Source organism: Staurois parvus, unplaced genomic scaffold (genome assembly GCF_062004578.1).
Source record: "Staurois parvus isolate SC_StPar_1 unplaced genomic scaffold, SC_StPar_1.0 ptg002819l, whole genome shotgun sequence".
Taxonomy (NCBI): Eukaryota; Metazoa; Chordata; class Amphibia; order Anura; family Ranidae; genus Staurois; species Staurois parvus.
Genome location: NW_028320615.1, coordinates 105,106 through 121,402, shown reverse-complemented (window position 1 = coordinate 121,402; position 16,297 = coordinate 105,106). Strand labels below are relative to the sequence as shown.

The window sequence follows — 16,297 nt, the reverse complement described above, 5'->3', positions numbered from 1 at the left end:
TATATACAATGGGGGGAGGGGAATCTATATGCAATGGAGGGGGGGATCTATATACAATAGAGGGGGGATCTATATACAATAGGGGGGAATCTATATACAATGGGGGGTGATCAATATACAATAGGGGGGAATCTATATACAATGGGGGGGAATCTATATACAATAGGGGGGAATCTATATACAATGGGGGGGAATCTATATACAATGGGGGGGAATCTATATACAATGGGGGGGAATCTATATACAATGGGGGGATCTATATACAATGGGGGGGAATCTATATACAATGGGGGGATCTATATACAATGGGGGGTGATCAATATACAATAGGGGGGAATCTATATACAATAGGGGGGAATCTATATACAATGGGGGGGAATCTATATACAATGGGGGGGAATCTATATACAATGGGGGGATCTATATACAATAGGGGGGAATCTATATACGATGGGGGGATCTATATACAATGGGGGGGAGAATTTATATACAATAGAGGAGGGAATCTATATACAATGGGGGGGAATCTATATACAATGGGGGGGAATCTATATACAATGGGGGGGAATCTATATACAATAGGGGGGATCTATATACAAAAGGGGGGAATCTATATACAATGGGGATCTAAATACAATAGGGGGGGAATCTATATACAATAGGGGGGAATCTATATACAATGGGGGGGGAATCTATATACAATAGGGGGGGAATCTATATACAATGGGGGGATCTATATACAAAAGGGGGGATCTATATACAATGGGGGGATCTAAATACAATAGGGGGAATCTATATACAATAGGGGGGAATCTATATTCAATGGGGGGGAATCTATATTCAATGGGGGGATCTATATACAATAGGGGGGGAATCTCCCTAATGGGCACAGACAGCAATAAAAACCTGACAGGGGGTCTAACACCTCACCACTCCATCCAATACTGAAAAATAGGTGTTTCCTTTAGTTATACTTCACGTTAGCTGCTGGTAAATGTGGGAGGGGCCCGCAGGAGTCATGGAGGGGTTCCCCGAAAAGCGTATTTGATGTGCCCCCTGGCCAGGCAGTACAGTCAGCACCCTCATTGTGTGTTTTGTTGCAGTGCTGTCAGATCCTGGTGGTGAATGGAGTGAAGCTGAGCATCAAGGACAATGACGGGTACACCGCCGCCGACCTCGCCGAGTACAACGGACACATGCAGTGCGCAAAGTATCTCCGGACGGTGGAAAATATGGTAAAGGTTTTTACTGATTCGGGGTCCCCTCCACACCTGAGATGGCGAAGTGTTTGGGGGGCCATTCAGGAACGTCCGCTCTGCTTACCGTAAGGCCTTTATTCACACAGGCATTAGTCTACAGAACCAGAAAGTGTTACTAAACAGTACAATCAGTCTGTAGATGCAGGAAAGCATGCTTGTTATACTCACTGTGGAACCTAAGGGGGTAATCCTCTGCATTGTGTGAAAAGGCTGTTTGATCCTGTCTTCTCTGATCCTCCCCTTCTTCCAGTGTTTCCTAAATATCTCCAAATAGACCAGAGTCTGGGGGGGGGGGGGCAAGCTGCGCATGCTTAGTTTGCTGTGTATTGCTAGAGAGGTGTTGTTTTTTTTTTTCTTGGTAGAGTGCATGTGATCAGCACAGGGCCAATCAGCACTGTCCAGACAGAGGTCAGGGGTCCTGCATCCTCCTACAGGAGAATGAAAGCTCCTCCTACAACCAATGCTCTGCTGGACACTGATAGAGGTAAATAGACTGCTAAATACTGCTGATGAGAAAAAGTATTTAGCAGTTTATATTAACTAAAATAATTGTTTTTCCATGTTCTGTGTACTGTCGGAGACCAGATATAGTGAATGCAGGGTCCGGGGAGAGCGGATATAGTGAATGCGGGGTCCGGGGAGAGCGGATATAGTGAATGCGGGGTCCAGGGAGAGCGGATATAGGGAATGCGGGGTCCGGGGAGAGCGGATATAGTGAATGCGGGGTCCGGGGAGAGCGGATATAGAGAATGCGGGGTCCGGGGAGAGCAGATATAGTGAATGCGGGGTCCAGGGAGAGCGGATATAGGGAATGCGGGGTCCGGGGAGAGCGGATATAGAGAATGCAGGGTCCGGGGAGAGCGCATAAAGCGAATGCGGGGTCCGGGGAGAGCGCATACAGTAAATGCGGGGTCCGGGGAGAGGGGGATATAGTGAATGCGGGGGGCCGGGGGGAGCGGATATAGTGAATGCAGGGTCCGGGAGAGCGGATATAGTGAATGCGGGGTCCGGGGAGAGCAGATATAGTGAATGCGGGGTCCAGGAGAGCAGATACAGTGAATGCCGGGTCCAGGGAGAGCGGATACAGTGAATGCGGGGTCCGAGGAGTGCGGATACAGTGAATGCGGGGTCCGGGGAGAGCGGACATAGTGAATGCGGGGTCCGAGGAGAGTGGATATAGTGAATGCGGGGTGTGGGGAGAGCGGATACAGTGAATGCGGGGTCCGAGGAGTGCGGATACAGTGAATGAGGTGTCCGGGGAGAGCGGATATAGTGAATGTGGGGTCTAGGCAGAGCGGATATAGTGAATGCGGGGTCCGGGGAGAGCGGATATAGTGAATGCGGGGTCCGGGGAGAGCGGATATAGTGAATGCGGGGTCCGGGGAGAGCGGATATAGTGAATGCGGGGTCCGGGGAGACCGGATATAGTGAATGCGGGGTCCGGGGAGAGCGGATACAGTGAATGCGGGGTCCGGGGAGAGCGGATATAGTGAATGTGGGGTCTAGGCAGAGCGGATATAGTGAATGCGGGGTCCGGGGAGAGCGGATATAGTGAATGCGGGGTCCGGGGAGAGCGGATATAGTGAATGCGGGGTCCGGGGAGAGCGGATACAGTGAATGTGGGGTCCGGGGAGAGCGGATACAGTGAATGCGGGGTCCGGGGAGACCGGATATAGTGAATGCGGGGTCCGGGGAGAGCGGATACAGTGAATGCGGGGTCCGGGGAGACCGGATATAGTGAATGCGGGGTCTGGGGAGAGCGGATATAGTGAATGCGGGGTCCGGGGAGAGCGGATACAGTGAATGCGGGGTCCGGGGTTTAGGAACACTTTAAACTGTGACAATAAAACCTGGAAGCTGATTGGTTTCTATGCTGAGCTGCACCAGATTTTGCACTCGTCAGTTTTGGTAAATAACCTTCTCTATATTTTCTGAAAGCAGATCCCTGGAGAATAAAATTGTGGTAGTTGCAATTTGTTATGTCACAGGATATTAGAGCAACAGTTTATGAATACAGAGCTCCTCCCTCTCTCACCTCTGCTCCCAAACATGGGGTAGGGGGTGTTCTGTAGTTCAAAAAGAGAGGTAACAGGTACAAGTGCAATATAGGGTGACAAGATTTCTGGCAGGATCAATAGGTACCTTTTGCAGTTATCTTTTTCCAAACGTATTTTTAACAGAACAAAGGGGTGTAAAGAGAAGTTCATTTGTAGGGTTTACATACGTTAACCACTTGTCCACCAAGGTACGATTATAAACGCATTTCAACATGCAGCATATATATATATATATATACTGCATGTTGAAATGCGTTTTTATTACAAAATATATGAAAAATATTTTTACAAATACATTTCAAATATACTGTATATCTTTAAAAATACAAATCTACATTTTTGGAAGCATTTACAAATGTTTGTAAAACTATATGTTAAAAATGACTTTTTTATATGTTAAAAAAAATCTGAAGTGTATATTTTAAAAAATATATATTTTTAATAATATTTATTTTTTAAATATATTCTTCAGATTTTTTTTTTTTAATATTTTACATCTTCCAAAAATGTAGATGTGTAAAGACATACAGTATATTTGAAATTTATTTTTTGATAATATTTTTCGTATATTTTGTAATATTTGTAATATTTTGTAATATTTACAATAATATCAACATGCATTTTATATATATATACACACACAGGGGCGGACTGATAACTCATGGGGCCCCCGGGCAATAAGGGATCATGGGACCCCTGTGTCCTTGCCCAAACTCAAAAAAGCCTATGAAAAAGGTACCAGGGGCATCTCATGGGGCCCCCTACTGACCCCGGGCCCTCGGGCAGTGCCCGAGTTTCCAAATGGTCAGTTCGCCCCTGTGTATATATATACCGTATATATATATATATATATATATATATATATATATATACTGCATGTTGAAATGCGTTTTTATTACAAAATATATGAAAAATATTTTTACAAATACATTTCAAATATACTGCATGTCTTTGAAAATACAAATCTACATTTTTGGAAGCATTTACAAATGTTTGTAAAAATATATGTTAAAAATGACTTTTTTATATGTTAAAAAAAATCTGAAGTGTATATTTTTAAAAAATATATTTTTAATAAAATATATTTTTTAAATATATTCTTCAGATTTTTTTTTTATTTTTACATCTTCCAGAAATGTAGATGTGTACTTTTAAAGACATACAGTATATTTGAAATTTGTTTTTTGAAAATATTTTTCTTATATTTTGTAATATTTGTAATATTTGCAATATTTTGTAATATTTTCAATAATATCAACATGCATTTTATATATATATATATATACGTGTGTATGTGTGTATATATATATATATGTGTATATGTGTGTGTATATATGTATACATATATATATATATATATATATATATAAAAATATATTTTGAAATATATTGAATACGGCCAAATTGTAGCATTTCAAATATATGGCAATATATTTGGGAAGAATATTTTTAAAATATATTTCAGAAATATGTGCACAGGGCCATCCTAAAGGCAGCGCAGTGCAAAGCCCATTCCCTTCCGATGTATCCAATCAACTTGAGTGCTGGCAGAAGTATACGACAGTCTGGTGAAGAGGTTCTCTGGGCATAGCGACCTGGGTCCTCAACGTGATCAAATTCGATCTGATTTCCACAGCGATAGCTCGCCCGGCTGATACAGTTACTATTTTGTACAGGATCCTGCCAGTCGATGGGAAGTAATGAGCTCTAATCCTTGTATTGCGAATAGAATGGAAAGTAAATTAGTCCCAAGACTCTGCTCAGCAGTGGAAATGTTCAGGTCTACACAGAACGATTGTCTGCAGACGCCGCTACTTTATTATAACAATTATTTATGGCCGCGGAAAAGGGAGTGATGCAACATATCTGAGCTGTCTTGCAACGATTTGGGTTGTGGCTTTAGGGGAACTATAATGTTTTCGGGTGGATCTTTTTTATAAAAAATATTTAGCAAAGCTTATATAATTCTAAACTGGCACTTTTTTTAAAAAATATTCATATAAATTCCTATTTTATGAATAAATATTTAATACAGAGTGCAGGCATGAGGTAGGATCCGTGGGACGTCGTGTATTTTCTCATGAGAGAACACAACAGAAACAATTTTCCTTCAGGCTCTCTCTCTCTGATTGAATCTCTGTATGGTCTACCTGAACAAAGCAAGCAGAAAAAGGGGGCACACATGGCTGTCCAGCCGCAGAGTGTCCCTTCCGGTTTTTTAGTGAGCCCAGGAGGAACAGGGGCAATGTCCAGCCCTGATGCAGGCAGCCTATCAAAGTCTATGGTGAGCTGCGGCTATACAGAGCTGAACACTGTACCAAGTCAGGTACTGTTCTTGGATGCGAAGACCTGGCTCCCAATTGGTGCTCCAATTCATACCAAACATGGTCAGTAGGGTTAGGATTCGAACTGTGTGCTGGGCACTCAAGCTCCTACACACCAAGCTGGTCAAACCATGTCTTTATGGAGATGTTGGCTGAGAAGACCTTGCTCAGTCCAATTCATTCCAAAGTTGTTCAGCAGGGTTGAGGTGGACGTTGCTGGAACTGAAAAGTAACCTTTCCAAGAGACAAGGCTGGAAGTGAAGGCGAAGGCTAGAACCCTGATCATCCAAAAGAACATTTGTGAGGTCAGGCATGATGTTGGACCTTTAGACTTGGCAGGTGTGATGCTTGATCTTTAGAGTTGGCTCACAACGGCCTTTCTAGTTCATCCCCAAGGTGTTCAGTAGGTTTCGAACCAAGGATCTGTGCAGGACACTCAAGTTCCTACACACCAAAATGGTCAAACCATGCCTTTATGGAGATGTTGGCTGAGAAGACCTGGCTCAGTCCAATTCATTTTAAAGTTGTTCAGCAGGGTTGAGGTTGAAGTTGCTGGAACTGAAAAGTAACCTTTTCAAGAGACAAGGCTGGAAGTGAAGGGGAAGGCTAGAACCATGATCATCCAAAAGAACATTTGTGAGGTCAGGCATGATGTTGAATCTTTAGACTTGGCTCACAACGGCCTTTCTAGTTCATCCCCAAGGTGTTCAGTAGGTTTGTGGACCGAGGATCTGTGCAGGACACTCAAGTTCCTGCACATCAAACTGGTCAAGCCATGTCTCTATGGAGCTGGCTTTGTACATGGTTATGCTGGAACAGAAAATGATCTTTCTGAGACCATTGCCACAACACTGGAAGTACAGTTGAAGTTTAGAACCTTGGTCATTCAAAAGACCATTTGTGAGGTCAGTTACTGATGTTGGATGAAAATCCAATTCATCCCAAAGGTGTTCAGTGGGGTCGAGGTCAGGGTTCTGTGCAGGACATGAGTTCCTCCACACCAAACTGGTCAAACCATGTCTTTATAAAGCTGGCTTTGTGCAGTTATGTTGGAACTGAAAAGGACCCTTCCAAGACTGTTACCAACATGCTGGGGAAGACTAGAACCCCCGTCTTCTCAAAAAGCATTTGTGAGGTCATGTACTGATGTTGCATGAGAAGATCTGGCTCACAGATGGCATTTCAGTTCAACCCAAAAGATGTTCAGTTAGGATTGAGGTCAGGGCACTGTGAAAGGACACTCGAGTTTCTCCACCCAAACTGGTCAAACCATATTTTTTTGGAGCTGGTTTTGTACACAGTCATGCTGGAACAGAAAAAACCTTTCCAAGACTGTTACCACAACACTGGACATGCAGGGGAAGCCTAGAACTCTGGTCATCCAAAAGAAGAGCACAACTGTCTACAACGTCTTTGTATGATGTAGCTGAGCTGGCTTTGTACCAGGGGTGGACTGACCAGTCGAGCACTCGGGTACTGCCTGAGGGCCCGGGGTCAGTAGGGGGCCCCATGAAATGCCCCTGGTACCTTTTTTTTATAGGATTTTTTGGGTGTGCTTTGAGTGTGGGCAAGGACACAGGGGCCTCATGATCCCCTATTGCCCGGGGCCCCATGAGTTGTCAGCCCACCCCTGCTCCAGTGCCAGCAGCTTTGGTTGCATTCAAATTGGAAATTGCCAGTCCTCCAATTTGAATACACCTAGATGCAGTTTAGCTGTCTAGTGCCCTCATTCACCCATCTGAATGAGGTCTTATACCTTCATTCTCCATATTTCTATTCCTTCCCCTCCCTGCTACACTTTTATTCTTCTACCTTTTTCTCCTGTAACTTAAATTTCTTCGTTCCTCCTCTAGGCAAGGATGAGGCACCCACAGCCCTATCCCCCACCCCTCTGCCCTTAGGCTCCTGGGATACACATCAAACATCTCAGGGGGCTTCAGGACAGTATCTCACACAAATTGCATGCACACACCTCAATGGGTGATTAGGAAGTGGCATCTGGCTCTTGAATCCAAGATGGCGGCATAAGAAAAGAAACGCTACAAAGGCTTTGAGAGCCAGGAAGATAGCACTAGACTTCATGAATGGGTAAGTGCGTGTTTTTTAAAAAAAGTCAGCAGGCACAGTACTTGATCCCTTATTGCCCGGGGGCCCCATGAGCTGTCAGTCCACCCCTGCTTTGTACACAGTTGCACAGTCAATCCGTTGCCATAAGACTGGAAGAGCACAATTGTTTAAAACGTCTTTATATACTGAAGTATTATCAGTACCCTTCATGGGATACACCTGACCTCAATCATTTGGAGGGATGTCCACATACTTTCCGTCACATAGTTGGCATGATGGTCAGGTGTCCACAAGTCTGTGGCCATTCAATGTATTCTTTGAGCGCATTACAATTATAGGTAACTTTTCCAATTATGAACTTTATATCAAACACACAAACAGGAGAGAAGAGCGCACAGGATCTGGTGTGATACCCCTTAATTTATGATAAAAACTAGATACAAATGTACTCACAAGAAAAAAGGAATTAGAGCTTATCAATCATACACTATATTGCCCCAAGTATTGAGCCGCCGGCCTTCCCACACACATGACCTTCAATGGCCTTCCAGTCTTAGTCCGTAGGGTTCAACATTGAGTTGGCCCCGCCCTTTCCACCCACATGACCTTCAATGGCCTTCCAGTCTTAGTCCGTAGGGTTCAACATTGAGTTGGCCCCGCCCTTTCCACACACATGACCTTTAATGGCCTCCCAGTCTTAGTCCGTAGGGTTCAATATTGAATTGGCCCCGCCCTTTGCAGCTATAACAGCTTCAACTCTTCTGGGAAGGCCGTCCACAAGGTTTAGGAGAATGTCTATGGGAAGGTTGGACCATTCTTCCAGAAGCACATTTGTCAGGTCAGGCACTGATGTCGGGGGAGGAGGCCTGGCTCGCAGTCTCCGCTCTAATTCATCCCAAAGGTGTTCTATGGGGTTGAGGTCAGGACCCTGTGCAGGACAGTCAAGTTCCTCCACCCCAAACTGGCTCCTCCATGTCTTTATGGACCTTGCTTTGTGCACTGGTGCGCAGTCATGTTGGAACAGGAAGGGGCCATCCCCAAACTCCTCCCACAAAGTTTGGAGCATGAAATTGTTCAAAATGTCTTGATATGCTGATGTCTTAAGAGTTTCCTGCGCTGGAACTAGAAGGCTAAGCCCAACCCCTGAAAAACAACCCCACACCATAATCCCCCCTCCACAAAACTTTACACTTGGCACAATGCAGTCAGGTAAGTACCCTTCTCCCGGCAACCGCCAAACCCAGACACGTCCAACGGATTGCCAGACAGAGAAGCGTGATTGGTCACTCCAGAGAACACGTCTCCATTGCTCCAGAGTCCAGTGGCAGCGTGCTTTACACCATGGCATCTGATGGTTTGCATTGCACTTGGTGATGGAAGGCTTGGATGCAGCTGCTCGGCCATGGAAACCCATTCCATGAAGCTCTCTAGGCACTGTTGTTGTGCTAATCTAAAGGCCTCACCAAGTTTGGAGGTCTTTAGCTATTGACTCTGCAGACAGTTGGTGACTTCTGCGCACTGTGCGCTTCAGCATGCGCTGACCCCGCCCTGTCATGTGACGTGGCCTACCACTTGTTGGCTGAGTTGCTGTTGTTCCCAGTTGCTTCCACTTTGTTATAATCCCACTAACAGTTGAGCGTGGAATATTTAGTAGCCAGGAAATATCATGGATGGACTTATTGCACAGGTGGCCACCTATCACGGGACCACGCTTGGAGTCACTGAGCTCCTGAGAGCGACCCATTCTTTCACCAATGTTTGTAGAAGCCGTCTGCATGCCTAGGGGCTTGATTGTATACACCTGTGTCCATGGAGGGGATTGGAACACCTGAATCACATGATATGGAGGGGATTGGAACACCTGAATCACATGATTTGGAGGGGATTGGAACACCTGAATCACATGATATGGAGGGGATTGGAACACCTGAATCACATGATTTGGAGGGGATTGGAACACCTGAATCACATGATATGGAGGGGATTGGAACACCTGAATCACATGATTTGGAGGGGATTGGAACACCTGAATCACATGATTTGGAGGGGATTGGAACACCTGAATCACATGATATGGAGGGGATTGGAACACCTGAATCACATGATTTGGAGGGGATTGGAACACCTGAATCACATGATTTGGAGGGCGTGGCCAATACTTTGTACAATATAGTATATCCTCCCACCACCGTACTGTGCACCAAAATCCTCTCACCGCCCTTGATAGGAGCTGCAGCTGACAGTGTGGATATGGCAGCAGGCCTGGACCGAAAGCAGTCACCTCTGTGCTTGATCTCATGCATGCACAAGAAACTGTGCTTGGGATGATGTGATGCGAGCATTTGGCGGCTGATGGGGTGTATGAGCTGTTGCTGTGACACCATGTTTTAGAGGGTGTAGCCTCCTTTATTAAGTCCCCAACATGTTTTGAAGGGTGTAGCCTCCTTTGTCAAGTCCCCAATATGTTTCAGAGGGCGTAGCCTCCTTTATCAAATCCCCGACATGTTTTGGGGGCGTAGCCTCCTTTATCCAATCCCCAACATACTGTTGAGGGTGTGGCTTCCTTTATCAAGTCTTCAACATATTTCAGAGGGCGTAGCCTCCTTTTTCCAATCCCCAACATGCTGTTGAGGGTGTGGCTTCCTTTATCAAGTCCTCAACATATTTCAGAGGGCATAGCCTCCTTTATCCAATCCCCAACATACTTTTGAGGATGTAGCCTACTTTATCAAGTCTCCAACATGTTTTGGAGGGCGTAGCCTCCTTTATCATGTCCCCAACATGTTTCGGAGGGCGTAGCCTTCTTTGTGAAGTCCCAAGAACTGCTGCTGCTCAACTTTATCTCAACAGTTGTTCAGACTGGATGCTGACTGCACACCTGTGAACATATTTATAATTTAGCAATGCAAGGTAGTGAAAATTTGAAAGGAAAAGGATAGAGAGACCATTAAATGTAGAGTAATATCTCAACTAGGCTAATTTTAAAAACCTATAAATCTCCTTTAGATCTACAAAAAGCTATCTGATGCAATCACCTGCCTGACTGGATACAAATCACTTGGATTGGATAGGTGGCATAGGACATTGCACCGCTACATCTAGGATTGCACAGAAATTGCACAGATTTTAAGGTTTAGATTTTAAAACAAAAAAAAAATCTTTTTTCAGCCAAGCTTCACTTTGGATCAGCTTTTTATTAGGCCACGCTACGAAGAACTAATTCCACGGCTGATCTCTGGTGACAACCTCTTAGGAAATTCATTTTATTTGCCTTATGAGAAATCTTCAGAGATCGGTTTTAATTACCTATTAACCCTTTCAGAATCTTGGTGAGTGTCGCATAACGGGGGATGGACAAAAACAGCCGGATGGTACTCAGTGAGCCCAGGCTGTCCTGTGTGGTGATTGGGGGGTGTCTGGGAGGATGCACGCCTGCGCTGTGCGGTGATTGGGGGGGGGGGTGTCTGGTGGGATGCACGCCTGCGCTGTGTGGTGATGGGGGGGTGTCTGGGAGGATGCACGCCTGCGCTGTGTGGTGATGGGGGGGTGTCTGGGAGGATGCACGCCTGCGCTGTGCGGTGATGGGGGGGTGTCTGGGAGGATGCACGCCTGCGCTGTGTGGTGATGGGGGGGTGTCTGGGAGGATGCACGCCTGCGCTGTGTGGTGATGGGGGGGTGTCTGGGAGGATGCACGCCTGCGCTGTGCGGTGATTGGGGGGGGTGTCTGGTGGGATGCACGCCTGCGCTGTGCGGTGATGGGGGGGGGTGTCTGGGAGGATGCACGCCTGCGCTGTGCGGTGATTGGGGGGGGTGTCTGGGAGGATGCACGCCTGCGCTGTGTGGTGATTGGGGGGTGTCTGGAAGGATGTATGCTTGTGTTGTGCGGTGATGGGGGGGGTCTGGGAGGATGCACGCCTGCGCTGTGCGGTGATGGGGGGGTGTCTGGGAGGATGCACGCCTGCGCTGTGCGGTGATGGGGGGGTGTCTGGGAGGATGCACGCCTGCGCTGTGTGGTGATGGGGGGGTGTCTGGGAGGATGCACGCCTGCGCTGTGCGGTGATGGGGGGGTGTCTGGGAGGATGCACGCCTGCGCTGTGCGGTGATGGGGGGGTGTCTGGGAGGATGCACGCCTGCGCTGGGTGGTGATTGGGGGGTGTCTGGAAGGATGTATGCTTGTGTTGTGCGGTGATGGGGGGGGTCTGGGAGGATGCACGCCTGCGCTGTGCGGTGATGGGGGGGTGTCTGGGAGGATGCACGCCTGCGCTGTGCGGTGATGGGGGGGGTGTCTGGGAGGATGCACGCCTGCACTGTGCGGTGATGGGGGGGCGTCTGGGAGGATGCACGCCTGCGCTGTGCGGTGATGGGGGGGCGTCTGGGAGGATGCACGCCTGCGCTGTGCGGTGATGGGGGGTGTCTGGGAGGATGCACGCCTGCGCTGTGCGGTGATGGGGGGGGTGTCTGGGAGGATGCACGCCTGCGCTGTGCGGTGATGGGGGGGTGTCTGGGAGGTTGCATGCCTGCGCTGTGCGGTGATGGGGGGGGTGTCTGGGAGGATGCACGCCTGCGCTGTGCGGTGATGGGGGGGTGTCTGGGAGGATGCACGCCTGCGCTGTGCGGTGATGGGGGGGTGTCTGGGAGGATGCACGCCTGCGCTGTGCGGTGATGGGGGGTGTCTGGGAGGATGCACGCCTGCGCTGTGCGGTGATGGGGGGGTGTCTGGGAGGATGGACGCTTGCGCTGTGCGGTGATGGGGGGGTGTCTGGGAGGATGCACGCTTGCGCTGTGCGGTGATGGGGGGGTGTCTGGGAGGATGCACGCCTGCGCTGTGTGGTGATTGGGGGGTGTCTGGGAGGATGCACGCCTGCGCTGTGCGGTGATGGGGGGGTGTCTGGTAGGATGCACGCCTGCGCTGTGTGGTGATTGGGGGGTGTCTGGAAGGATGTATGCTTGTGTTGTGCGTTGATGGGGGGGGTCTGGGAGGATGCACGCCTGCGCTGTGCGGTGATGGGGGGGTGTCTGGGAGGATGCACGCCTGCACTGTGCGGTGATGGGGGGGTGTCTGGGAGGATGCACGCCTGCGCTGTGCGGTGATGGGGGGGTGTCTGGGAGGATGCACGCCTGCGCTGTGCGGTGATGGGGGGGTGTCTGGGAGGATGCACGCCTGCGCTGTGTGGTGATGGGGGGGTGTCTGGGAGGATGCACGCCTGCGCTGTGCGGTGATGGGGGGGTGTCTGGGAGGATGCACGCCTGCGCTGTGCGGTGATGGGGGGGTGTCTGGGAGGATGGACGCCTGCGCTGTGTGGTGATTGGGGGGTGTCTGGGAGGATGCACGCCTGCGCTGTGCGGTGATGGGGGGGGGGTCTGGGAGGATGCACGCCTGCGCTGTGTGGTGATTGGGGGGTGTCTGGAAGGATGTATGCTTGTGTTGTGCGGTGATGGGGGGGGTCTGGGAGGATGCACGCCTGCGCTGTGCGGTGATGGGGGGGTGTCTGGGAGGATGCACGCCTGCGCTGTGCGGTGATGGGGGGGGTGTCTGGGAGGATGCACGCCTGCGCTGTGCGGTGATGGGGGGGTGTCTGGGAGGATGCACGCCTGCGCTGTGCGGTGATGGGGGGGCGTCTGGGAGGATGAACGCCTGCGCTGTGCGGTGATGGGGGGTGTCTGGGAGGATGCACGCCTGCGCTGTGCGGTGATGGGGGGTGTCTGGGAGGATGCACGCCTGCGCTGTGCGGTGATGGGGGGTGTCTGGGAGGATGCACGCCTGCGCTGTGCGGTGATGGGGGGTGTCTGGGAGGATGGACGCTTGCGCTGTGCGGTGATGGGGGGGTCTCTGGGAGGATGCACGCTTGCGCTGTGCGGTGATGGGGGGGTGTCTGGGAGGATGCACGCCTGCGCTGTGTGGTGATTGGGGGGTGTCTGGGAGGATGCACGCCTGCGCTGTGCGGTGATGGGGGGGGGTGTCTGGTAGGATGCACGCCTGCGCTGTGCGGTGATGGGGGGGTGTATGGTAGAATGCACGCCTGCGCTGTGTGGTGATTGGGGGGTGTCTGGAAGGATGTATGCTTGTGTTGTGCGTTGATGGGGGGGGTCTGGGAGGATGCACACCTGCGCTGTGCGGTGATGGGGGGGCGTCTGGGAGGATGCACGCCCGCGCTGTGTGGTGATGGGGGGGTGTCTGGGAGGATGCACGCTTGCGCTGTGTGGTGATGGGGGGGCGTCTGGGAGGATGCACGCCTGCGCTGTGCGGTGAGGGGGGGGGGTGTCTGGGAGGATGGACGCCTGCGCTGTGTGGTGATGGGGGGGTGTATGGTAGAATGCACGCCTGCGGTGTGTGGTGATTGGGGGGGTGTCTGGGAGGATGCACGCCTGCGCTGTGTGGTGATGGGGAGGGGGGGTGTCTGGGAGGATGCACGCCTGCGCTGTGCGGTGATGGGGGGGTGTCTGGGAGGATGCACGCCTGCGCTGTGCGGTGAGGGGGGGGGGTGTCTGGGAGGATGGACGCCTGCGCTGTGTGGTGATGGGGGGGTGTATGGTAGAATGCACGCCTGCGGTGTGTGGTGATTGGGGGGGTGTCTGGGAGGATGCACGCCTGCGCTGTGTGGTGATGGGGAGGGGGGGTGTCTGGGAGGATGCACGCCTGCGCTGTACGGTGATGGGGGGGTGTCTGGGAGGATGCACGCCTGCGCTGTGCGGTGATGGGGGGGTGTCTGGGAGGATGCACGCCTGTGCTGTGTGGTAATGGGGGGGGTGTCTGGGAGGATGCACGCCTGTGCTGTGTGGTAATGGGGGGGGGGTGTCTGGGAGGATGCACGCCTGCGCTGTGCGGTGATGGGGGGGTGTCTGGGAGGATGCATACCTGCATTTCCCAATCTATTCTTGCTTGGAGGGAGGGGTCTTATGTTGCTGGAGGGGGTCAATTGTTTCTGGGAGGGATCTACTGTTGAGGGAGAGGTCCATTGATGCTGGCTGCTGGGGAATCTATTGATTTTTGTGTGGGGGTCTATGGTTTCTGGGGAGATCTACTGTTGCTGGTGTGAAATCTGTTGCAGGGGCGGACTGACAACTCAGGTAAGGGGCCCCCAGGCAATATGGGATCATGGGGCCCCTGTGTCCTTGCCCAAACTCAAAAAAGCCTATGAAAAAGGTACCAGAGGCATCTCATGGGGCCCCCTACTGACCTCGGGCAGTGCCCGAGTTTCCAAATGGTCAGTCCACCCCTGATCTGTTGCTTAGACGGAGAGGTCTTATGTTGCTGGGGGGTCAGTTGTTTTTGGGAGGGATCTACTGTTGAGAGAGGTCTATTGATACTGGCTGCTGGGAGATTTATTGTCACTGGAGGGGATCTATTTTTGTGTGGGGGTCTATAGTTGGTGTGGAGGTCTACTGTTGCTGGTGTGAAATCTATTGTTGCTTGGAGGGAGGGGTCTTATGTTGCTGGGGGGTCTTATGTTGCTGGGGGGTCTTATGTTGCTTGGGGGTCCATTGTTTCTGGGAGGGATCTACTGTTGAGGGAGAGGTCCATTGATGCTGGCTGTTGGAAGATCTATTGTTACTGGAGGGGATTGATTTTTGTTTACGGGGTCTAAGGTTGCTGGGGAGGTCTACTGTTGCTGGAGTGAAATCTATTGTTGCTTGGAGGGAGGGGTCTTATGTTGCTGGGGGGTCTTATGTTGCTTGGGGGTCCATTGTTTCTGGGAGGGATCTACTGTTGAGGGAGAGGTCCATTGATGCGGGCTGCTGGGGGATCTATTGTTGCTGGAGGGTTTTGATTTTTGTGTAGGGGGTCTAAGGTTGCTGGGGAGGTCTACTGTTGCTGGTGTGAAATCTATTGTTGCTTGGAGGGAGGGGTCTTATGTTGCTGGGGTGTCAGTTGTTTTTGGGAGGGATCTACTGTTAACAGAGGTCTATTGATACTGGCTGCTGGGAGATCTATTGTCACTGGAGGGGATCTATTTTTGTGTGGGGGTCTATAGTTGGTGTGGAGGTCTACTGTTGCTGGAGTGAAATCTATTGTTGCTTGGAGGGAGGGGTCTTATGTTGCTGGGGGGTCTTATGTTGCTTGGGGGTCATTTTTTTCTGGGAGGGATCTACTGTTGAGAGAGAGGTCCATTGATGCTGGCTGTTGGGGGATCTATTGTTGCTGGAGGGGATTGATTTTTGTGTAGGGGGTCTAAGGTTGATGGGGAGGTCTACTGTTGCTGGAGTGAAATCTATTGTTGCTTGGAGGGAGGGGTCTTATGTTGCTGGGGGGTCCATTGTTTCTGGGAGGGATCTACTGCTGAGGGAGAGGTCCATTGATGCTGGCTGTTGGAAGATCTATTGTTGCTGGAGGGGATTGATTTTTGTGTAGGGGGTCTAAGGTTGCTGGGGAGATCTACTGTTGCTGGAGTGAAATCTATTGTTGCTTGGAGGGAGGGGTCTTATGTTGCTGGGGGGTCTTATGTTGCTTGGGGGTCCATTGTTTCTGGGAGGGATCTACTGTTGAGGGAGAGGTCCATTGATTCTGGCTGCTGGGGATCTATTGTTGCTGGAGGGGATTGATTTTTGTGTAGGGGGTCTAAGGTTGCTGGGGAGGTCTACTGTTGCTGGT

The 16,297-nt window shown here is 50.2% G+C and overlaps 1 protein-coding gene across 1 annotated transcript in view; it reads left to right on the top strand.

Moving 5' to 3' along the window:
- The window catches only part of LOC149429081 (uncharacterized), a gene marked incomplete at its 3' end in the record, with an annotated part of 145,278 nt that overhangs the window by 81,434 nt on the left and 47,547 nt on the right, over positions 1-16,297 (top strand). Inside the window, exon 5 of the mRNA XM_089666754.1 lies at positions 1,104-1,235. Within this exon, the coding sequence (XP_089522880.1) occupies positions 1,104-1,235 (132 nt within the window). The remainder of the gene's footprint in view (positions 1-1,103; positions 1,236-16,297) is intronic.